The sequence below is a fragment of the Streptopelia decaocto genome (genome assembly GCF_964273445.1).
Source record: "Streptopelia decaocto genome assembly, chromosome: 5".
NCBI lineage: Eukaryota > Metazoa > Chordata > Aves > Columbiformes > Columbidae > Streptopelia > Streptopelia decaocto.
The window spans coordinates 3,636,287-3,661,668 of record NC_138659.1 but is presented as its reverse complement, the minus strand read 5'-3'; the positions used below and the strand labels follow the sequence as shown (position 1 = coordinate 3,661,668).

At 40.8% G+C, this 25,382-nt stretch overlaps 1 protein-coding gene across 2 annotated transcripts in view; it reads right to left on the bottom strand.

Moving 5' to 3' along the window:
- The window catches only part of TESK2 (testis associated actin remodelling kinase 2), an 83,572-nt gene extending 59,704 nt beyond the window's left edge, over nt 1–23,868 (bottom strand). The window contains exons 1-2 of one of the 2 annotated variants that reach the window (XM_082052267.1): nt 23,647–23,868; nt 15,386–15,689 (exon numbers count right to left, since the gene is read on the bottom strand). In XM_082052267.1, coding sequence (XP_081908393.1) covers nt 15,386–15,607 — 222 coding nt within the window. In that variant the 5' untranslated portion in view covers nt 15,608–15,689; nt 23,647–23,868. The remainder of the gene's footprint in view (nt 1–15,385; nt 15,690–23,646) is intronic. The other variant, XM_082052266.1, reaches the window with a different exon arrangement.
- Nucleotides 23,869–25,382: the final 1,514 nt, after the last annotated feature.

Here is a 25,382-nt window from a genome sequence, read left to right as displayed (position 1 = left end):
AATTTGTCACAATAGCGTAAGGCTTGCCTATCCTTCAAGTTTCCTTGCATTTGAGCATTGCTATATGCATATTATTAGTATTCACGGAAATTGTGTTCCTAATATTTTCTTCCTACATCAGTACCTGCAGCTCATAAACAGAAAATGTGTACTTCCCAAGGAACCGAACAGCAACCACGGCAAATTCATTCTTGTTTATGGATATGAGTTCCGAAAAGTCTGTGATGCAAGAATTTAAGACTCTCATCAGCTTTCTAATGTAAAACAGAAATCTATATTACGATATAGGTAGATATGGACTATCTACATCTTAAACAATGGCAGCCTGCCCCTTTTTATGCAGGGAGACCTTGCTCATCCTTTGCGATAAAAGGCTTCTTTAGCTGTGGTAACACAAGTTACAGACGGAACAGCTCGACCCACGATAAGCAGATGCAAGAAGAAAGCTGGGTATGTTTTTTGGAGGTGACACTCACTGGTAGGTCTGAGGTTGCAAGCAATACCCATTTTCAAGTTTAATTTGCACACCATATCTGCAAGAACAAGTGGCATATTTCAGCTTAACATTCTCACCTAGACACAAAGTGCCATGAATTCAGCACAGGGATGTACTGGGAGGACCAAGTGTCACGTTTCAGATGTGTGCCCAGCTTAGCGCTTCCAAGTTGCCTATTCCTGTCCTAGTTTGAAGTATAGGGTAGCACTGGAAACATTGCAGTTAAGTGTGGTAAACAACATTGAGGGACTGAGTGAGTAGAAAAATAGCCACAGATGCTTTTTCTCCTGCTTCCTCCCCTGCACATGAGCTCCACAGATGACTCACCCACAGTCACCCAGTAATCCCAGCACAAGAAGGATCAGAGAAAGGAGGTGAAGGATATAGAAACCAGCACTGAGAGCAGAAGGATATAGAAACCAGCACTGAGAGCAGAAACCAACAGCAAGTTCATAAGCGTGGGACTCCTCCTTTCAGCAGCAATACTGGCTTTAAAATAAAACTGGTCAAACTGCAGCTTTAGTGCACTACAACAAGATAATCTAGAATCCTTCCACACACAACCTGTCTTGCCTGTTTGGCATGCTTATTGGTTTTAGGCAGGATGATTGCATGTTAAGTTGATGAGGTTTATTGTTACTTGCCAGGTTTCTTGTGTCTATTGTGTGCTTTCATTAATTTTTAATTTTATGCAGCTTTTGCATACCCAGCCAATTTGAATGAACAAGCTAAGTTGGACAAGTCAATGTCTATATACATATTTTTTAAACATCTATTTCAGTTACACATCAGTTTTATTAGCAGTAATGCTTTGGCTGAGGAACAAAAACTTTTCTAAAATGCTTTCATAGACTTAAGAATGGAAGATTTTTTTTCCCAACAATGCACAGCAGTTAAATTAGCACACTTCTTCTGGGAGGGGGGTTAGGAATCCTGGGTGTTGTGGTGGACTAATTTGGGGTTTGCAGGGAAAAGGAAAGAATTTGAAGGAACTTAAGTCCTACAGGCAGTGAGATGATCTCAATAGAACTTCCTCAGAAACCAGCTTTCCACTAACACAGAACCTTTCAGGTCTGCCAACAAGGAATGAATAGAGGTCCAAGGTGAGCAGGAACACAGATGGAATTTGGTCTTCAACAGTATTTGCCTTCTCATTAACTCTGCTAGCTACTTCTTGGTTTCCTTTCCATTTCTATAATTGACTCAGTTCCGTGCCAAAATTTCAAGTCCTTTTGCCTCAACTCTGAGACAAAGGCAGAACCTATCACAGGACCTTCCTCCTTGTTCTCTTTGCCTTCTCCTTGTCGTGCCAGCTCTTGTTGAACTATGGAAGCCTCAGCAAAGAGGGTGGGTGAGTTTTGGGGGCACTGTGTGCAGCGTGCTGCCTGGATTTTCAGGTCTCATACTCAAGAGGAAGTGGCTGCCAACTGCTTCTCCAAGGTCTGTCCACAGTACCAACTCCACATCCAGCGAAAACTGAGACATTTTTACAAAGACAAAATTTCTCATCCTCTATTTCAGAAGGATATTCTGGAGTCTTTTCAGTCTTGACAGACAGAGCAAGGTTCTGTGGTGAGGTCTGAGGGGGAGGGGGTTTGTTTTATAAAATCATTTTCCCCATGCTTGGTAACAGCTCAGATTTCCAGCATGTATAGCATATTCTGTCCATATAACTGGTGTCTAAACAGCACCCAACCCTGTGCTAAGCTTTGTTTCACTTAAAGGGACACTGTAAGGTAACGCCAGAGATTTCATTTGAACTTCTGTATATTATTCTGAGATTGGAGGATGTATTCCTGACAAATCTGGTAGAACAGCAAATTACCTAATCAAACCAAAGGAGAGGTGGGAAAACAGGGACTCATCCTCTCTTGCTAACTACCCTTTAAGCAAGGAGGAAGAAGCAGAACTGAAGGTGAGAAGGCATGTTCTCAAGAGGACAATACCCAATATTATGAATAAAATCAAATACCAGTTTATATATTATGGAACACAATGCTAATTACTTGGAATATACACAGGGCTAATTGTGCTCCTCTGAAGCACTGTTGGCAAACAGTATTTCCATGGCAGGAATGACTGCCAACAAGGAACAGGCAGGTCCTATTTTAAGGTCATGGCCAAGCTCTGGATCATCTGCAAAGAAGGAGCTGTCAGATACACAACCCCCTGTGCCTGCTTACCTGTCAGTCACACCCTAGACAAAACCTGGGTCTATTTTGGCATCCCTTGCTGAAACTCTGCCAAACCATTTTGTTTTAATCCTTCATCTCCTTTCACGCCATCTCTGTGCAATGAAAGCATAGAAGAGACGTTTCAACCACCTGACCACTTCAAAATGAAATTAGTAAGTATTTTGGAAATATTGATGATCCGATTTAACATCAGTTTACAAGGCAGTTTGACTCAGGCATATCCCTGTATACCCAACATAAACAGGGATTCACTCGAGCAATTCAAACCTTTCACTGATGCAACTAGCAGACTGCTACAAAGCTTTTAAAGCTGTTGACATTACTATTAATTAGGGTTCCTTGCATATCAGAGCAAGTAACCTTTCACTGATCTCTGGATGATCATGTCTCTGCTTAGAAATGGTCTGACAATCCTACAGCTGCTTTCCCATGCTGCTTTGCACATATTTCTGACTTCTCGATCTGCTTACCTATGTGTCTCCATCTCTGAGGTCACAGCAACCACATATTGCCTTCCTGTTTTATTGCTGACAAGCAGTTAAACTGTCCCTTTGCACTCTGACTCTTCCAGTACCTTGACAGTACTTTGACCCAGCTCTGGCTGGCTGCATGGCCTGCCTGCTCACTGTCTTTCCAAACCATGCTCTGATCCTGGACCTTACCCCTTCCTTCAGAAGAAGGTGATAAGTAGAAGAAGTCATGGATCCAGGTACAGAATTAGTAATATATTTGAAGGAAATCTCATAACACTGACTGAGCAAGGCTCACATTCAAAAGAACAAGTCACTATAAAATGCTGTATAAAGTTCACATGAGGAGTATCCTGCAAAAATTGGTGGTTTTAATTTTCAAGCTTGCTGCCTAGCTACAAAATTCCTTATTATTAAAACCCCCTAAATACAGATAATTATTAAGTCATATAGATATGTCAGGGCTTTCTGAAAATCCAAACATTTATATTACTGCCTCTTTTTACCTGGACTGAAGGGGAAGGAACACGTAAGCAACGGCTGAAATCTAGCCTGATTTCATCTTCCACAATGCTTTTTTGACCTTTTCTATTAACTATACCTCCCCAGGTGTCCTTGCAAAGAACAATTTCTCAATATTGATGTTATAAATCTGCCAATACAACTTTCAGCTTTGCCCCAAGTTTTTCAGCTATATAATGATTATTTGGAAGTATTTTGTCACTGTTCTCTTCCAAAACAGCATTTAATTGCTTTCCAGTCTTTCCTTACCTTCCCCTCTTCTGGGATCCGGCCTTACAACTTAATTACATTTACAGATCTTATGCAGCCTAGCACATAAAATCATGTTGCGTCTCTAGCTCTAGCCACCAACCCTTTTCTCATTCTTTTAGACACCTCAGTCTTCATCTGACCATTTCAGCTTCATCTTCCCTGCCATATGTCTGAAGTGCCATTTTAAAAGCAGCCCTCCCTAGTAAAAATATATGACCTTCCCTGAGTTTGGCTCCTATTTCTGAGCTCACTGTATTATCCACAAAAAGCCATCAAGCATCACACTCATATGGACATATATTCATGCCTCGAGTATGAATGCGTTAGAATGCCTAAACTCTATGTTTGGTTGACAGGAAGGTCCCTTTAGTTGAGAAGACAAACCCATTCTTCAGCTCATATCACACTGTTTCTAAAGCTGGAATCTTAAATGTATTTCTAAACATTAAGATGTACCCGCAGTCAGATACACAGTCACAGTAATGATGCCTACATCAAGTCGAAGACCTCATGTCACTAGGAAAACTTGCAGTGACAAATAGAAGCTTAAAGAAATACATCAGTCTGGATAATATTAAGCTGCTATGTTGATGCTAGGGAGTCAGACGGGCTGTGGTTGTTTTCAGAGTAGTAGTATATAACGTCACTACACTAACTTCTTGCAGCAAGAGAGAAGCATGCCAAGGGTAACAAAACTTTGCCAAACAAAACTAGTCAGCATGTGTTACAAGCGCTTTAGCACAGGGTCAGAAGATGTACAGAAACCAGGCACAAAACAAAACCCAAAACCTTTTAAAACCCTGACAGTAATTTTGACTCCACTAATTTCTATTAGTAAAAATAGTTACAAGAAATACACAGAAAAAGTTGAAGCCTTTACCATTTTCCCTTTAGTACAAAGGCTTGATAATGGTCATTTAACAAAGATCCTACTTCAATAACTTTAGTAACTTCTAGCATCACCAATTCAGCAAAGTAACAAGCTTTATTTCTACAGTGTATCCCACACCTACAGTCAAACAAGTTCCCTAATTTTTTTGCCAAACTAAAGTGCATTTATAATTAGTGAGACAGCAGTACCGTTGATACTTTGTAAGCCCATTTGTGTGTGCCAAAAACCTCTCAATTTTTCTTCAGTAATTTGTTTTTCTTCATTGCCCACTGTAATGTAGAACCAGAGCCCAGAATACAGCATTCATTTATTTCAAACAAACCATTTATTGATAGGAATCTGTGCATCTCTCTCAGCCATTAACTTGATCTCAATCAAATCATAAAGGCAAAAAGAGACTACAGTCTTATTTTGAAAGCACAAATTAATCAGAAGACTACTGTTCCACAGTTTGAGATAAGCTACAAACAGGCACAGCCCAGGTGGAGAAGTTGGCTTATTTTGTAGCCAGTTCAGCAGAATGTAACCATATAAATTTCCCTTTGCAATCCAGAAGAAGGAACATGGACCCACCTCTTAAGTAGTAGGCAAGAAAAAGCACAAGAGCCTTAAATTTTCTGTTATACCACAACCTGAGTATATAAGTCAAGTACGCACTTTACACCCGAGTCTAACGTTATAGTCAGGAAAGACATAATGCATTTGAAGTACATAGCTGGGAACTTATTCTTCATTTTTAATGTTAACTATCTCATCGGCTCATTGAACAGCCCTGGGCATGCTACTTCAGTTAATTACTTTCATTCCCTCTTTAACGGTATCTATAAAATGGAGGTGATATTGCTGTCTACCTGCCAGGGAAACTGGAAGTTTGACGTCTGCAAACGACTATTGTAACATCCAAAGTTAATACATAATCAGATACTGTATCTGTGTCCTTCTTTTCCTATTTAATTTTTAATACTTACGGTTAAATATTTCCTGTGTTACTATGGGTTTATCCTGTATGAAAGATGACGGTATTTACATAATCTGCAGATGCTTTTTGAGCAGGTTGAGTTTTCCTGACATGTAATTGCACCTTCAGTCTTTTACAGTATATTAACAGTTTGGTACTCAGTACACAGACCCCCCAACTGTACCAATGATGCCATCAGCAGTATTCAAACACATTTGTTGGGTTTGTTTTCAAAGTCTGTATGGGAAGAAACCTGTGTTTGGGGCCAAAATGATTTCTTTACATTTCCTTTATAAGTTTCTCAAATAAATGTTACCATGCATGGATAAGGAGTTCAATCTCACATTTCAGAAAAAAACCCACTGGCATACAATTATTGCTAGTATGATCGCAGTTCCAGCACTAGGACTTGACCACAACCACGGAAAAAAAAAGAGAGCGGGGAGTAAAAAGGAGCTACATTTTGCTTACTCGAGGATACTTATGTTTTTATAAATTGCTACATTTAATAACTTTCAGGCTGTAGCCAAAACCAAATGTTCTATATAGTTTCTTGTTACTTAAGCCTTCATGGAACTGCTCTTCTTGAGAATTAAGTTCTCCCAGCAAAAAAAGTAGCTCATTAAATATACCATGCAATTTCTCATCTGCCTCCTCATTGTCAGTAAAGGCCAGGCAGCGCAAGAATTGGATTTGCAGGGTACAAACTGTCATAAGTGACTCAGCAGTTACACGTATCGTCAGCTACAGATTAGTTAACAAAGCAACACATCTCTGTATCGATTACTCCAGCGGATGTTTCATAGCTCTGTGCTCTCCTCAACCCCTAATCCCACAAGGCCATCAAACAGAGGCCCCAGCACACGGAGTAGTACCTGCTGCCAGTACAAAGGGCCGTGCGGCCACCCCAAAGCGCTCTGGGGCTGGGACAGGCACAGCAAGATGGGGCAGCAGCCGTGGTGACCCCTGTTCACGTGCACAGGAGACTGGAGGCCCCATCATTTGAAGGGAGTCCTTATAATTTGGATATGGGTCAGCAGCTACTGGGAACAGGACATCTTTGATGATTCACATACAGAGTTCCCAACAGCTCGGGCAGTAAAGACCAACAGAAGCTGTAACGTGCAGGTTTTGAAGGTCCTTTCTCTCATCATTACCAATGGCTGTTAGGAGGCTATGAGGAAGCATTCCCTATGGATGCGAGACTGTAAACAACATCTCTTTTCTGTTACTGCCACCAGTAATCATTTACACTTCTCATTCTTACACTTCCTACTAGTCAGTAACATATACATGTATATTACCATCACACATTCTCCACACACAGGAAGCAAAATCCATCACTGAAACATATTTAACTTGCCCCCCTCCCAATAGCAGTAAATAAGTGTTGAAAGAGGTGTTTCACAATGATATAAGTGACGCACTCTTGTTCTCTAGGTGCAGTCGTGTTAATACTGGACATATGCCAGCAGTTATTTGACAAACAGTAAATCAGCACCTGTCTCTCAGTATCAGCTATGAATGAGCTTACACAAATGTGCATGTTTGCCAGCTGGCAAAACACAGAAAATCCCAGAGCTGCCAACCCAGCACATCTCCATCCAGAACAGAAAACTAAGCAGATCATTTAACTGTGCTTGAGAAATTATTATGGAAAACAAGACAAAAAGCCCACAAACACTTCTGTGCCAAGGGAATCTTGCCACCTGCTTTGCCCCTGGGAAACTGCACAATGATACTCGGATTAGCACAACTTTTCTTCCAGAAGAAAATCAAATGTCCAAAGGACTCTGAACTACAGAAGTCACTGTACTAAACACTAAATCCAACCAGGGGGTTCTCTCCTATTGCAAGGTCCCACTTGTTCCAGTAGAGTGCCTTTCTTATTGTTGACAGAATGTGTGAGCATTTTCTCTAGTTGTGAAGACAAAGACTTACCTTGGACATTATCAGGTGCTCAACAAGAGTTAGAAGAAGCCAAGTTTCCAAAGAGGTGATAAGTACGTTTCAAAATTGACAGCTTTACACTAATGTACATTCATTTTTTTGACTGAGTATTCTTTTAGAGTCAAGTTTGTTTCAGCTTTTAACTAAAAAAACAAGTTCTTCCCTTTCAGGGTATAATGATAGTTCATCTACATCTTCCAAATATTTCTTTCTTCAGCAGAGAAGCTGGCTGACCAAACCAGAGAAATGTAGTGTGAGCAAAACTCTCTCATTTGTTAATTTGCTTCACTCAGTACAGTTTTAGACTTTACCTGTAGAAATGCCAAGAAGGACTGTAGGAAAAAGTATCATGGAAATATGATTTTGAAAATTTTCTTAAAGTTTTTGAACACCACTACAAAAGGCAAGGCTTCATTAGATCTCCTACCTGGTGACAGCTTTTGAATCACTCCCAGTGTTCCCTCAGCTGATGTTATAAGGTGATTATTACAGGCATATCTTAAGACTTCTAGCCAGAAAATAAATAAATAAAAATCAGGACTTATTTCAGATTAAAAACTAGCCTTCCATTCTATTGGTATTTCAAATCATCCTCAGTTCTGCTAAATGTAAGAATAACACAGTGCCCTGCAAGTCAGACAGGTAATTCTGAATTTTAATGACACACACGAGTGGGGATGAAGTGTGCATTAATATTTTGCCCTGATTGTGCAGTCCATAAAGAATAATAACACAGATGAGGTTTTCAATTCCTATATTAGTGATCTGTTGGACTAAGGCCTATTTATTACTATGTCTCCCCACAGCCTATGCCCTATAATAAAAGCATTGGCTAATTAAGTGACAATGACTAGGCTGACAGCGACTTGGCATTTCAAAAACCAAAAAAATCATTAGCAAGAGGAAGACAACTGTCTGGTTTAGTGCTTACCATATAAATCATCTTAGCAGTTGGTAGAAGGGTTCCAAAAGGCTGATATTTCACACATCAGCGTGAGACAAATCAAGCTTACAAGACTTCTCTTCTGACTAAGAAAGCAACAGAATCCTCAGGATTTATGCCTCATCTACATTCCAGAATGGTATTAAAAGGTATCAACAGTCCCACAAGTATCAAGGATACTGTGTGATCTCGCCTCTAATGCTTTAGAATTTTTGAAGAACACCTACATTTGTTCATGCCCCTGATCAAGCCCACTAGCATGACAATGTGTCTGAGATACATATTATCATAAATGATACAAAACATGATACCAGGTAGCGTAAATTAGAGGCAACAGAACTACCAGTTTTATCCTAAGTACATTCCAAGTATTCGATAAAAAAATAATTATATGTAAGCCTTCCTCACATTACCCCTAAGCACAACTCCACATCAGCCCTGTTTCTGCTTTCACATTAAACAGATGGAGGCTGCTTATCTTTAAGGCACCTTGAAGACACTAAATAAATATGAGAAACAGGATCTCAGCCTCAGGCACAGTATGTATTTAAACAGGCGCACCTTCTCTGATCACTCAGCACTTTTGAAACTCAAAGCACATAAGTTTGACCACACAAAATAAAGACCAACAACCAATTAATGAATTAAGGACCATCATTCCAGGGTATTCCAATAAGAGGCCTTAAAGCATAAGCACATACAGCATGAATATCCTGAGGATACTGACCCATTTGCATCCAACACTCATCTTGCTAAGCCAACCAAAAGCACACTGGCCTCTCTTTGTATTCAGACTTGGCATTGAACCTGGATAGTACTGGTTTCACAGGCAATGGAGTCCACACATCACAACACAGTACTGACATATTGCCAGCATTTGTTTCTCAGGAGTATCTGTATCTTGTTTTTCATATGGCTTCGACGCATCTTACAAGGCATCTTCATAAATAAGCCAGACACATGTGACCTAGAAGGAACTATTATAAAGTAGCAATGTAAAACAATAATCAAAGGAGTAGCTAGTGGTTCACAGGTAAATTGGTAAGACTATCAAGTAGGACACTGGAAGAGTCTGCCTGAAGTCAAACCAGGGAGCGAAGGAGGCCCAAGTACTTCTGAGACAGAATTAGAATTCAAAGTGATCTTGAAAAATTAAGAAATGCTTGAAGGGGGACAATGCTCACAGGAAGAAAAAAAAAAAAAAAAAAAGCAAGCAAGCATTTAAGCCAGCAGGTATTAGTAGGTAAAATTTGCATCCCAAGTAGAAAAACAGGAAAACTGTGTAGCCAGAAGTTCTGCAGAAAATATCTCAAAATATAGGGGATCATAAATTGAGTGCTTAACACTTGGTGCTTCCAGTAGTTATGCTGAAATGGGAGGGCTGATTTTCATCTCAAGATATTTTTTTGGCCACACCCATGCTCAGGTGCTTAGTATTTCAGCTCTAAAAGGTAGTTTACTTTGCATCAAGTCTTACATGATACATCATATATTCATAGACTTGTCTTTTCCCATCCACCATTAAACAAATATTTAACTGATTTTTTAAAGTATTTCATTAAGTGATTTTTAAGGTGTTATGCATCTTTTCCACTGCTCACATAAATAACCTTCCCACATGTATGCTTAAGATACAAACTATACTGACATATTGCTTAGAATATTTAGTGAGATTAGGTTGTTTTTTCTCTGATAACTAATTTCAAATAGTGCATCTCTTTACTCCTACAGGTTAAAGATGCAGCTCAAGGTGGTCAAGGCTGTGGCCTCGTTGACTTGATTTCTGTCTTCAAATTTGATCTCTGCGTGTCCCAAAGAGAATCTTCGGAAGGCTGCACTAGCTTTAGCAGTTTTGTCAGAGCATGTTCCCTGACAAACAGAAATTCTTTTTTCTCCCTGTTACACAAATGTCAACACTCCAGCTATTGGGAAGGGGAGAGCTTTCAACAGTTACATCCATCATTACAATAGCAGTGAGGTGTCTCTGCACTGCAGAACTAATCAGTGACCCAAATATAAATTTTTCTCCTCCTCTTGAATTATCTTCTGACAGTACCACTAATCAGATGGCCAGGTGTATTTAAAACAGCACAAGAACTGTTTGCAGTGAAAGAACTATTTCAGCATCCAGAACTGCCCAAGACAAAACCATTAATTCTTCCCTGGGTATCCAAACACTTCACTGTTCCTCAACAGTCAAAACCCCCAAATTCCCCATTGACTACACCTGTACAGCAACACAACCTTCCCAACACGTACAGAGGACACTGAATTTGCACAATTCTATATTAGATCAACGATCCTTATTTTCATGTATACATGAATGATAAACCACAAAAAGCCCATTTTTAACATTCAGCTGAAACACTAAGGTATTTCTAGTCTCTCTCAAAAGTTCAGCCAGACAATGCAGAGCAAACAAGAACACCTGAAAGAATTCTCTAGCAACTTGAATATTTAGTACTGACTCTGAATCTGAAGGTATATTTGAATAGAAAAAAATATTGGATTTTAGCCTGACTGCTGTTCCAACACACATTTTACAACAAATAGTATCTGTTTCCCAATATGGTATTTAGTTTCAGTATGATGCTTATCTCCCCCACAATTACTTTTAGCTCCATCAGCCCTTACCGGTCTTCCCAGCTCAGAATTTAAAGGTTTGGGATCATGGCTGAGCACTGGTTATTTACATAAACAATCTTTGCCTAGCTCAATCTTAAAAGTAAACCTCAATGTTCTGCACTTGCAATTGAAAATCAGAACAGGCACTAGTCAGTCAGATGCTTCAAATTACATTGTTAATAGTCTGACAAAGTTCAGTTTTTCTAGACTAGTTGCTATACTACTTAGTATTCAGGTGAACATGAATTTGAATTGCTATAGTGCTGGTTAACAAAAATAAAAACGCTAGTTTAATACTTTATGCTGAATAAGCCACAAGATTTAATTTGTATATGAATAAAGGTGCACTAGAAATGCCAGAAGATCATTCATAGCACATATGACCATTAAATATACATCTGAGCTGTAATGTACTCCTATGCCCAAGTTAATAGAAGGCAACTCCTTTTTAAATATAGTCTATCACAGTGGATAGGAGCTCCCACAGAAAAGGATGGAGGGGAAGAAATCACTGAAAACAATTGTCAGTTACACAGCAAAAGAAAATCCCAAAGCATCAAAACAGCCCAAGCATTCTTTATGAAAACACTGAGTGAACCCAGTATACGACACTCACAAAACAATAGACAAATATATAATTGAAAAAAATCTCTGGTGACATGGTGGTTTTGGAGGCACCTTTGCCAATTCAAAGGGAAGGCTTCATTGCTCCTGTAAAGTTACTTACGCAGCAAGTCTAGAACTGTCCTGTATTTTTCTTGAGTTCAATTGTTTAGCTGGGAGCCTATGGATCAGGCCAAACTTTAACTGTGTCAAACCATGAGGCTCTCCAGCCTGGAAGCACATCAAGGTTCTTGCATGAAATCTGATCATCAGCACAGCAGGATTAATTACTGAGGGGGTCATGCAGATAAACTAGCAGAACAGAAACCTTCTTAAATGAGCATGGAACTGCATCTAAGATAAGGTCCTAATGCATTCTCACCCCTTTGTGCCAAAACTGAAGCGAGACCTTGTTTGAAACTGAGGTGAAAGAAAAGGTTTTATCGCTCATTGTGTCCCTGCAGGAGGTCCGTGGTTGTTTCTGGGAAAACAGACACTAGATACTCAGACTACTACCATGCTCTCCTGGAGTAATGGCACTACTGATTGCAGACTGACACCGTGTGATGTCTAGTTTAGCTTACCGAAAAGGGGAATGGCAGGGGAAGCTTTTTAAAGAGTTAGCAGACTTAATGCACAGGAAGGTAAATCAGGTATCAAGGATTTCTCTCAATCAATGTAAATTCTGAAACAGACGTTTACCTCTGTGTGCCACTACCTGGCTAAACCAAGTGCTCTCCTAAAATAAGGTATTCTTAATAAATCAATCACTACGAGTGTTGGAAATACACTTTTAGCCACTTTCTTCCCACATCTACTTTTGTTTCACAATTATCTATAATGCTGAGTATATGAGCACCTTGCCTCAGGGCACTTCTCCATGATGTTCCTCACCAATACACGGTAGAATATCGTAGCTATTTCATATAGTCAGTCTGTTCACAAAGCATGCAGCTATTCTACTACAAAACCTTTTGAAGTCCAAACATAAATATGATTGACAATACTGCTATAGGATAGATTCATAATCTAAGCACTGGAAAATGCAAGTATGAAAGAGGGCAAGATCCTAAATTTACAGAATAGGAAAAGACACAATATCTAATCAACAACACTGAGATAAACGTAAGACAAAACTACTCCAAAACATGAATTCTGAAATTCACACAAACAAACCAAGGTCAGTTATTCCCACTACTTAGAGATGACAAAAGTCTATTGGTACCCTTACACACTTCACAGTAGCTTTGCTGTAAAAGCTATAAAGATGAGTTCCAGTGACACACAGGACTTAAAAATCAGATCAATCCATGTTAAGGAATATCTGGATATAAAGATAGGTGCTACAAAATGAATTACAGAAAGCTTTTCTAAATAGGAAAATAAGAAGAAAAACAAACAAAACCCACTTTGTTCTCAATTTGTATAGAAACTGGCTTTATAAAGAGCTGACCTGTACCATGTCTACTACACAGCCCAAATAAAATTTGCCATGTCTGCCCATTTGAAGGAGTTAAAAACTTGTGTTAGTCAGAATTAAATTTCATATATCTAGCTAAACAGAAAAAATTCTGTGGTGTGACTTGCCTTTCCACAGAAGAGAGATATATATGGAGATCTGAATGCCTTTGAGTATTAAAGCATCACCATAATAATCACAGTATCACAGTATCACAGTATCACAGTATCACAGTATGTTTGGGATTGGAAGGGACCTCAAAAGATCATCTAGTCCAATCCCCCTGCTGGAGCAGGAACACCTAGGTGAGGTCGCACAGGAACATGTCCAGGCGGGTTTTGAATGTCTCCAGAGAAGGAGACTCCACCACTTCCCTGGGCAGCCTGTTCCAGTGCTCTGTCACCCTTACTGAGAAGAAGTTTCTTCTCAAATTTAAGTGGAACCTCTTGTGTTCCAGCTTGATCCCATTACCCCTTGTCCTATCATTGTTTGCCACCGAGAAGAGCCTGGCTCCATCCCCATGACACTCACCCTTTATATATTTATAAACATTAATAAGGTCCCCCCTTAGTCTCCTCTTCTCCAAACTAAAGAGACCCAGCTCCCTCAGCCTTTCTTCATAAGGGAGGTGCTCCACTCCCTTAATCATCTTGGTTGCCCTACGCTGGACCCTCTCCAGCAGTTCCCTGTCCTTCTGGAACTGAGGGGCCCAGAACTGGACACAATATTCCAGATGTGGTCTCACCAGGGCGGAGTAGAGGGGAAGCAGGACCTCTCTCGATCTACTAACCACCCCCCTTCTAATACACCCCAGGATGCCATTGGCCTTCCTGGCCACAAGGGCACAGTGCTGGCTCATGGTCATCCTGTTGTCCACCAGGACCCCCAGGTCCCTTTCCCCTACACTGCTCTCTAATATGTAATCTCCCAACCTATACTGGAACCTGGGGTTGTTCCTGCCCAGGTGCAGGACTCTACACTTGCCCTTGTTAAATTTCATTAGGTTATTAAATAATAATTAGGTTATTAAATAATCTGCATTTTCTAATTCACACTTCTATTTACATCAATAAAGCTGAATAAGAGGTTTTTTTGTTTAAATTCTTAAAGAAAACACCACACAGTGTCACGGAATGGACATAATATATTGTGAGATAAAGTTTTCTGGCATTTCACTTGAAATGGAAATAATTTGGGGAGTGACTTGGTTTAAACTCAGGAACTGGGACAAGGAAACAAATTATTTTTGCAGTGCATGAAAGCCTGGAAGTCAACTCAATGTCTCATTCCTCTAGGACAAACCTTACCAGAACAGCAGAAATATCACCAGTGCTAAAAAACTGGGGTTGCCTGTATGGTTTCACAAACTGCTTTACAAAGTTCTTATCCACTTTCCAGATTCAGAGCAGCAAGTCACTGGCAACATCAGATTTTCTCATTCATACTATTTACGTCAAACCAGTCTCTGATTATTTGAGTTAGAGGCACGGCATAGCAAGCAGGAAAATAAACAAATAACACCTAATCGCATTGTAGCTTCAGTGCAATAAATTTTGTGGTTTCAAATTCAGTAATCATATGTACATCTCCTAACACACGTGTATCTAGTGTTGGGAGGCAGACTACTAAAAAGTGAGTGCAATCCCACAAAAGTAATCTAGCTAAATTAAAGACATTCACACTTATATATGAAAAAAACAACAGCCATTAGTGTTTAATACACCCATGAATGCAAAAATACATGGCAGAGACCAAACAATAAACCAACCTGAGGGGTTTTTTTAGCTTTTCCTGTTTCTCCTAAATAGCCTCTGTAATTGCACAAATAAATTACAAGTAAAAAACATAGTTTAAAGAGTGACACTCACTCACTCACCCTGAGTAAATCAAATACAAGAACAAACAGTTGACTTCTGTGAAAAGTACTTTTGCGAAAAGTACTTCTACTTATACTCTGGTACATTCTCAGCAGCAACTATGAAGCAATCAACACGAATAGAGGAAAAAACTAAACACACACCTTGAACACCTCCGAGAAGAAACCAGAGCCAATCTTCTCACATGTGAAGTCATCGAGACGGGTAAGTCTGGAAAAGGCACTTATCAGGGCTCTGTATGAAGAGGTACAAACTCTTCCTATCTGGGATGCGGTGCCGTCTCCTCCAGGGCCACCATCAAAGTCTTCAGCACGCTCCAAGCGAGGTGGAAATCCTGCTATTGAATTCCGCTTACTTCGGTCCATTTTGAAAACAAGGTTTTACTTTGCTAAGGGAAGGCTTCTCACATTTCGGGTAATTTGCTGTGTTCTCTACTCTTGTTGGATCCTAAAATACAAGAAATTGAGATTATCATTATTCTAAACATACCTAATAAGTTTGACAGGACTCCAACACAGCTTATACTAGTTTAAAGGAATAACAACAACAACAAAAAAGCAGGAGATATCCAAGTAGAGGCACAAAAACAAACACACACAAAAAAACCCAAAACAAACAAAAAAAACCCACAACACAAACAAACGTACACACCACACCACACGCAGCCCCATAGTATCATAAATAAAGACAGACAACCTAACAAACTTTTCCTTTAGATTCATGGCAAGGATCTATCCTCTGGCTATTCCAAGATGAATAGGTTTGGAACTCTAAATTTAACTGGTAACAACTTCCATTCCCTCCCCACCCCCTTTCTTTTTTACTCAAGTTCTGGTTGCTAAAGCCATCAACTAAGCAGGAGGAAACCCACAAAATGTAACGTTCTATTCTGCTTCAGTAGCAGTTGGTGACCAATCTGCTGTTGCAAGAAATGACTTCACATTAGAGACTGAACAAAGGATCCCTAACTATAGAAAACAGTTCGACTTTCAGTTAGCATAAGGAAAATTATTAGTTGTCAATAACAGTCGCTGGAGGCTGGAGCACCTAAACCTTCGTTTTTAAAGCTTCCACCTACGAGTGTTCCAAGACCAGTTCCTTAACTGGTAGGAACACATGTTTAAATCCACTACAGATCTAGCCCCTAAATTTATAAAAACCTCAACAATCCTGCCACAAAACCAAAGAATTCTTATAAGAAACTGCTGGAACAGTTCTTCTCCCTAAGATACTTTTTAAAGCTATATTAATTTCAGTTCAACCAAACACAGGAAATAAGCTACATTTGCCAAGTACGAGAGGAGGAAAAAAAAAAGGGAAAAGGGAGGAAAAAAAAACAACAGTAAGGGATTTTTATTTATTTATTTATATTTTAAATTTTTAAGAGGATGATGAAGTAATCGGGATGACTCTGGAGCCCATCAAATGCAGCTTGGACTGGCAAACCTGACAGGTGGCCTACTTGTTTTTTTTCTTTAAACCTTAGACTCAATAGGTTATTCATCTTTTCCACACTTAACTGTTCATTTACAGCACTTGGGTGAGCCTCTACAAAACCTGAACAAAGTGAGCAGTCACAAAAAGGACAGATTTCTCCCTTTTTTTCCCCCCCGCCCCACTCTGAGAGCAAATAAAAAACTGGAGGGAGGGGAAGGAAATAATAAAATTTAAAAAAAAAAAAAAAGGTAGACAAAATAATCGCAAAGCAGAGAACAGACCAGGCAATTATACTTCTATTTAAACCTGAACAATACACTAAATTTGAAAAGCATCTCAAAAACAGAGGCACACCAGCTGTCCTCTGAATATACAGCAGTGCTGCTATACCCATGTTTTGTATGCAGTGCATCTTCCAGAGATGCTCTGTGCCAACACATCAGAAAAACATCAGTCCTTCCCTGCCTTCAGAAGTAAGCTCTGTTGAACTGCGTGCAATTAATTTGAGGTCATCCTCTCAAAAAAAGCAAACAAACAAACAAAAAACCCTCATATTTTTCAAGGTGTTTATTTCAACCACCTTAACACTAACCCTGTCTAAATGGGAGTCAGGAGGAGGTGGGTGTAAGAGAATCTTACCAGTGATTAAGAAAATAGAATCTCCATCAAATCCCATGTCATGTTATTCCTACAGAATTTTATACGCAGACTCCCATTGCATGAGCTTACTGCACTTTTGAGATGATAGTACCATACAGTCTAATGTTGTGGTGTGGCCAGTTGCCACACAGAAGATCAGGATCCAATTTCTGACCTCATATTCTTGCCCCATGAGCCTTGAAGGTCTGGAAATGGTACAGAAGCACCATGGGAAGACACAGCCTGTTATAGCTCCCTAGTTAAGAAAAATAGCCCAGAGAACCTTCCCAGCTATAGAGAAGATGCCCAGGAACTTCCAAGGCACATTTAAATAATTCCTTTTGATCTGAAAGGGACAAACTAACATTTGGTTACTTTCAAGGAGATAAAGAAAGAACTGTCTGTGGAAGGAAGACAGACAGGAAACCATGGTGTTAACAACTCATTTTCTAGAACAGGAGATGCAGGTAACTTTGAAGACTGACCAGAAAACCTGCTGTAATTGAAGAAACCATTTTTTAGAACTTATTTGCATCAGAGTAATACCCACATGCACTAGACGCTTTCCCAGGAAGGGCACAAGCATTTGCCCCATAAATGCACAGTCTGACACTCCAGTATCACAGTAACACCAGATTAAGTGGACTCTGGAGCTTGTAAACACCCCTGCTACATCTAGTGAAACAACACGTCCACACCGCAGCCCAGCAAACTAAAGCAACTTGTAAATCAGGACTATAAGTTTAAGTTCTCAGGCATAGCAATGTATATACAAAAAGAAAATAGAAAGATTGCTGTTATATTAACTAGAGGAAGATACCAAGTTATGTAAGCAATCTTAAACAGGAGGAAAAGCCTAACTCTGTCTTAAGTACCCAAATACCATTAACAAAATATCAGCTCTCAACATAGTCTCTCAATCTATTAAAAAATAAAGAAACCCTCATACATACACATCCTTTTGATCAAAATCACATGGTGAACTTTGCAAAACTCTATACAAACCCCACAATGAAAGACGAGATTCAAAGTACTTCACACAACATAAACCCCCAAAAGGTTTTGCCATCTGGATTCCCAAGTAACCCATTCCTTCATTTTTGCCTGCTGGAGTTTGCCTTATTTCCAGACAGCTACACGAAATCCTTGGAAATTATTAGGATAGAGCTCCATTTGTCTCCTTTTCTGCCCAGGATTGCACACACAGAATTAGAGGAAAATTTCAAGTGGGCACAATTCCAAGTGGGCCTCCTGTCATTTTGGCCAATTACACTAATGATCACATTCTCAATGAAATCAACCAAGGTTTAATTGACTGTCAAGTCAGTCTGAGGTACTTTAATTTACTACCTTGTGTGGTTAATTAAAGTGCACTGAACAGAATCCAAGACTATCCTGCAAATCCTGCAACCAGCTAAAAGGTTGTTGGGTGGGTTTTTTTCATAATAAAGTTCAGCTTAAAAACTCTTCAATTGTGCTCAACAGACAGTTAAAAAAAAAAAAAGACACTAAACACTAAAAAACATGTCCCAATAAATTCTTCGCTTTCAGAACAATTTTTCTGACACCCTTACACAAGAAAAACACATCACATTCTGCCAAGACAAAAACCATTTAGAAATATACCTCTTGAAATGCATACCTGCCCTACTCACACATTTACTACATTACTGAAAAGCACAATTACAGAATGTTTCGTGCCCCACCACATCTTAATTTCTTAGTGTAACAAAACAAACCTTGAAGAAGAAAAAAAATTACCCATGTTAATATTATTTTAGGATCACTTTCACCACTGCATGAATGCATGGATTTGTTTACTCATAGAATTTACGATAAATACAAATACTACCTGCATTTATTTGGTTAATTAGATGTTTGGCTTTCGAAACCAATACCTAAGCTTGCAAATATTTAAAGATGAAAACCCCAGAACAGCACTTCAAGTTATAACCCACCTATCAATGTAAAACTAAGAGGTGAAATTTTAGGCTTCATAGATATAAAAATGGGTGAAGTTTCACGGGGTATAAAAGATGATCCTTAAAAACAAACATACAAACCAATCAACCCAAACCAAACATTTCAATTCATTACTAAGACTTTTTCTGTCCCCTGTATCTTTATAACATGCATATTTGCCCCCAAATGTCAACCTCGCAATTTCCTAAAAGATGGCCTTAACAACAACAGCCTTTTTTAGACACAGAAGACTGTCGCTAGGCATGCAGCCTGGAAAGCAATAAATCTGGTGGATGCATGTTATTAATTTGAAAAGGTTTTCTGAAGAACAAGATGCCAAAGCTTTGACATAAGTAATTTGCCAAGAGTTAACTATTTAAACTCATAGTATGATGTAGCTTCAAAGCCCAGCACTACAAAAACATGAAGGAATTATGCTGGCAAGTGTCACTCAACAAAATAATAACTGAGGGGAGCAGGGGGAAGCATTCACTGTAGTAATGTGCAAATTTTAAAAAAGCTTCAGAGGAATGTAAACAGCAAAATCTTCCAGAGACTGAATTGACTTTGAGGTCATTAGCCTGGAGGAGAAAAAAAAAAAAGAAGTTTGGGAGTGAAACACAAGAACTCAAACTAAACAGGTAAAGAGATCCAGGCATTCCACAGTTTGGTTCTCAACTGCTGTCATCTATCATCTGCTTTCCTAACAGAGCAAAAGTTCCTTGGTTTATCCACAACTTAGCTTCTTGTCTTTGATAGAAGGATAATATCAAATATTTATAGGCAAGGTGGTTACAAGTATCAGAACTTGCACTATGTTTGGCCCAGCTCATCCTGAAGCTGAAGTCTTTTAACTACTTTTACAGCATTAAGTCTCAGGGTCCAACTTAAATTCTTAATTGCAACACTACATATGAATGTCAAAATCTCAACATTTTCTATTTTCATTTAGGTAACATCTTGCTTTAATTTCACCTCCCCTGTAGGGGATAATTCCAAGCTCTGGCCAGTACTGTCATAACAAAAGCTTCCCACAAGGAGGGTTGACGTTCCTCAGAAGAGACCTGCATTAGCCCTAATACACCACTCCAAAAACTGGAAGTCTGCTAAACTGCATTGTGGTTTTATAGTGCAAACAAACTTCCACAAGAGGCTAAGCTGAAACAAACAGTACATTTATTTTGTGACTGAAGCCAAGTCTGAAACCAGTAAAAGAGACTAGCCATTAATTTATTGCAGAGCTCAGGATTCAGGGCCAAGGTTGTAGGTTTAAAAATATTTGCATCAAGCATAGGCGTAAATTCTGACACACACTTAGAAGGCAAATATCACTTGGGGGGGGTGGGGGACCACACAAACAAACAGAAGAATCACTTGATCCGTATGCCCATAGTACAATTGCCAACAGTTTTGTGGGTCCAACTATAATAGAAAACTAAACCTCTACAGAGGGAACTCACAAAATCCATTTGTCTCCTAGCCTGGTTTTAGTCAGTGCAATACACAGTGTAGACAGACTCTAGCCTAGTTACAGAGCGTCGTTAGAGTTAAATAATCACTCAAGTAGACCATGTACACTACACAGCTGCTGCTTCAAATGGATAATTTTAATATATTATGTTTGGCTAACAAAACAGAGCTCAGTAAAGACACTGAGAAGCAGCTCATGCCTTCCAGGTGTCAGCAGGCTGACGTTTGCTTAGCTCTTGAGGAAAACAAAGGGAATCAAAGCCTTCCAATACCAACAGGTATTGTAACATCTCAATAATCAAGGAATTCCCCCTTCAGCGCCTCTGCCAGGTTTACGGCTGAGGACTGACAGCTCTATTAACACTGGGAGGATTCACATGAGATGGGACGCCACTTTCTGCTGTTTCAGTGCAGCCACTGAGACAATCCAGCACAGCAAAGGCAAGAAAAGAGAACAAGAATACTCAAAAGAGGGATGAAAGTAAGGTGAGCAGCCTGACTTTCATACCTGACAGACCTCTCTTGAATACAATCTTACATTCATACATCATCACACGGGACAGACAATATTTGTATTTTCCAGCTGAAAGCATCATCTCAACAAATACTTAACAAATACTTAAAATGCATTTTGTAATCTAACCTTAAAACACAGCTGAAACACCAGTTATGGTGAAACACCCAGTACCATGTTTCCTTCAGGTACCAGCTGCACGAATGGAACAGTAACACAGCCTTGGCTATTTATGAATTTTTGAAGTGAGAACAGGGCTTCCCAAATCTGTTGTTGTTAAGGAATTGGAGACACTGGAGTTTGCCAGTGTTTACATATCAATCTCAAGCACCCTGGGTACCACGGAGAAACACGTAACTCAGTTTGTGAGCCACAGACCTGGAATGTACCAAGTCAGCCTTCAAAAGCAAAGTTACCTCAACTAAGTCCACTCTGGGTTGCCAGAGCTATTACAGTTCTCCAGTGCAACCAGTAGGACAAACATATCCAAAAGTGGCTTGGCCACTACCAGAAATGTGTTCAACTTAGAAAAAAGTGACAGGGCCATATGAAAAGAAGCTTACTATCCAAGTCAGAAGGAGGCGTTGGCAACAGACAGCAGATGGAGCCAGTGTGATACTGTTGCTGATTTTTAGACGTAATTACTGATAAAGTCACAACTCGAAGTGAATATGTTAGGGAATTAACAAGCAGGAAAAGGGCATAAAAAAAAAAGTCATGAACATTGACCTTGTTTGATCTTGAGTAGAAGAGCACTTATTTTTTGTGTCAGGCTGCAAGGTACCATGCTGCAGGGATATAATAAGCAGCTTTGCCATTGTGCAAATGCATGGTTCTCAGCTAGAGGAAGAATACAGAAAGGGAACCTATGATGCAAGTGAACCACAAGCTTCATTCTTTTCTGCAGCAGACACAGAAGCAACAGTCCCCTCCTTTAATCCTGCATTTCTTTCATGAATTTGTGAAATCACTTGCATAAATAATTACAATGGCAAAAGCAAACATATAGAATTGTAGGGTACAACCAGGTTACAGGAGGCCTATACCACCAGAATATCCCATTTAGACCAAATGTGTCCTTCCACAGTCACAAAAATACTAAGTACTGAAGCAAAGATTCCTGTTTCTATTTCCTGCTCTGCTCCCACTGACAGCTGCTTATCCTAACAGCGCAAAAATGCCAAGTAAAAAAAAACCCCACACTTGCCACCAGGTACAGGGAACACATCCCTTTGCCTTCAGTTCAAGCTACTCATGTTTTACATGCAACATGAAGACAAACCAAAACGGACAATGGAATTACACAGCCATGTCTAAAGCTGTACCATATACTTCTGTGAGACTCAGAAAATGACATTTTTATTGGCCTATCAGGATATGGTATGCAACAATAATTTCCAAAGATGATGACTAAATGGAAAGGTTTATGGCTAGTCCACTGGGCATATCAGTTTCTCATAAAAAAGTCTTATCTTAGGTTGTAAATTCCACTGTCTAATTAAGTCCATGGAACTGTAAGTCTGTTGATCTTGCAGACAATAAAATATACTAGAACTCTGATCTCTACTTAAAAAAAAAAAGTCATTTCAGTTGAAGCATAAAGGCTTCTCATAAATTAGCCTAAACATTAGCTGCAAGTCTCCTTTGGGGGGACAGAAAGAAAGGCATAAACTTAAATAAGATTCAATTCAGTACTCTCAAAATTGTAGGTTTCAGCTATCAACTTTCATATCTATCAGAATATATAAATGGAAAGTCCTCCATACTTAATGCAAATACGGTTCCCACCCTCAAAGGAATGCAATATTAAGAGCGATCATCTGCGTTTATACAGCACCTTTCATCTGAAAGCCATAAAGCAAACATACATGCACATACACCTGAACAGTCGAGCCTGTCATTAAAACATGATTCATGTATTTTTACAGGGTAGCACTTAAAATAGCAAAGCCGGAGCCAAAGCTTTCGCACCTCTTGGCAAAGTGACCATTTTCGAGGCAATCCTCATGCGGCTGGGCAGCGCTCCCAGCCGTGCTCAGGCAGACCCTTGCCCCCGGATCAGGGCACGGCTTTCTCCAGCCGGCTTTCCCGCAGCGCTCAGGCGCCCTGCAGCCCCCGCTCCCCCTCACCGCCGGGGCGAACGCAGCAACCCCGCACACCTGCTCACGGAAACACATCGCTCAGCTCCCCGCGCTGCCGGGGGCGGGGAGCAGCGGGACCCCGCCGGCCGCCCCTTCCCCTCCGCTGACAGGCTGCCCTCCCCGGCGCGCTCCCGCCTCCCGCCCCGCCGCCTCCCGCACGGGCCTCCCCGGGGCCGCGCGGGCTCCCCCCGCCCCGCTCTCCGCTCGCGCCCCGCTCAGCCCCTCGCGCGCCGGCCGTTACCTGAGCGGCGGCGCCAGCAGGGCCTGCGGGCGGCGCGGGCTCTCATGGCCGCATACCCCACCGGCAGCCAAGCCCCGGCCCCTCAGCAGCGCGGCGAGGGTCTGCCCCGCCGCTGCGGCAAGCGAGGGGGCCCCATGTGAGGAGAGAGCCCAGCTGCGGGACCCGGGGCCGTGATCGCCGCGGCTCCTCCTCCTCCTCCTCCCGCGGCCCCCGCCTCCTCCTCACGCGTCCGCCCCCCCGCGGCGAGCGCCGCCGCCGAGCCGCCCACAGCACCGCCCCTCCCTAACAGCCAATCGGTGCGGGACAGGGCTAGATGGACGGCACCCCTCGACCAATGGATTAAGGGAAACCAAGCGGAGGGACTCGCAGGTAGTCCACGAGAGTCCTCCTTTTTAATTGGTCATGAGCCACTTGAGGGGCAGGCCGATCGTCCAACCAAAAGAGCAACAACAGCTCCCAAGACAAGAGCGGGAGCCAGTGAGAAGAAAGAGAGAGGGGCGTTGCTAGGGGCGCCTCGCTTTCACTGGTCAGCCTTTGAGGACGGGTTATAAGTAAGCGAGTTAGCCAGTAAGACTGTGGCACACGCGGTGACGGACGGGCGGAGCAGCCAATCCCCGTATGTTTATAGGCAGCGCTGGGCGTGAAGCTGTCAGCGGGACGGGCACCGCAACGGGTCCGGGAAGCGCAGGGATCGTTGTCCTCTCATACTGCGGGTCCCGCCGGCTCTTCGCCCTAAAACCGCAGCAGCGCCGCAGCCAGTGCCGACAGCAACGCAGTGGTTGAGTGGTTGAGCTATTTTTACTGAAACTCTTTAAGAAACAAAGTTAATTTGCTGTAGAGTCTTGGACAGAATAACTGAATCCCAGTTAAAACAGCAGAAGGGTCTTGGACAGGAATGCATTGCTCAACCTTGCCTTGCCATATTAGTAATATGTTTTCTCACTGTCCTTCGTCACTGTTTACATCTAATCTTTACAGCTCAATCCCAAATGTGTTCGAGGGAATTTCATGTTGGAAACATCAGCACCAGCTCTACAAATAATATTGAATGAAGATTTACAGTTGGATTAAAATCTCCAGTCTGCAGTATATTGATTTAATTTAGTCTCAGAATTTCACCCAATTCTACAGCAAAACTTTGTAAATTTACCTGTGAAAAAAAAAATATATAGATACAATAATGTCTGCACTGGTAACAGATTAAAAGTGCTTTGCATGGGAAATAAGCTGTCCTGTTTTCTTATTTTTCCGTCTGGATTCCCTTCACAGGGAATTTTCCCACACTCCCAAATGCTAAATATCAACCATATGCAAACGTCTATTCTAATGACAGCTCAAACGCAGTGTGCAACAAAGCTTTTGTAATTAAGCCATTAAACATTATTGTAGCCGTCATATTTTAAGCAGTGACAAAGCAGACAGAACTCCTCCGATCCGTCAGTGTCCTGCTTGCTGACACCCAAGCAGAACTGAGCTCCAGAATGGGGCTTTTCATCAAGTTTTGTGGGTTTTTTTTTTGTAGAACTTATTTTTTAAAGTTAAATTTCAATGCTTTGCATTTGGCTGGGATTTATCCAAGCAAGTTGAAAAGCCTTTACAAAGCCGACTCTGAAACATCTCCATGGTCATTCACGGTGCCGGGGCGCAGTGATTTTGCGGTCTGGTAGCGCCTTGAAGACACCCCCAGTGCCTTCCCCATTTCATCTCGCCATTTCCCCAGTACCCCCCGTCCCTGC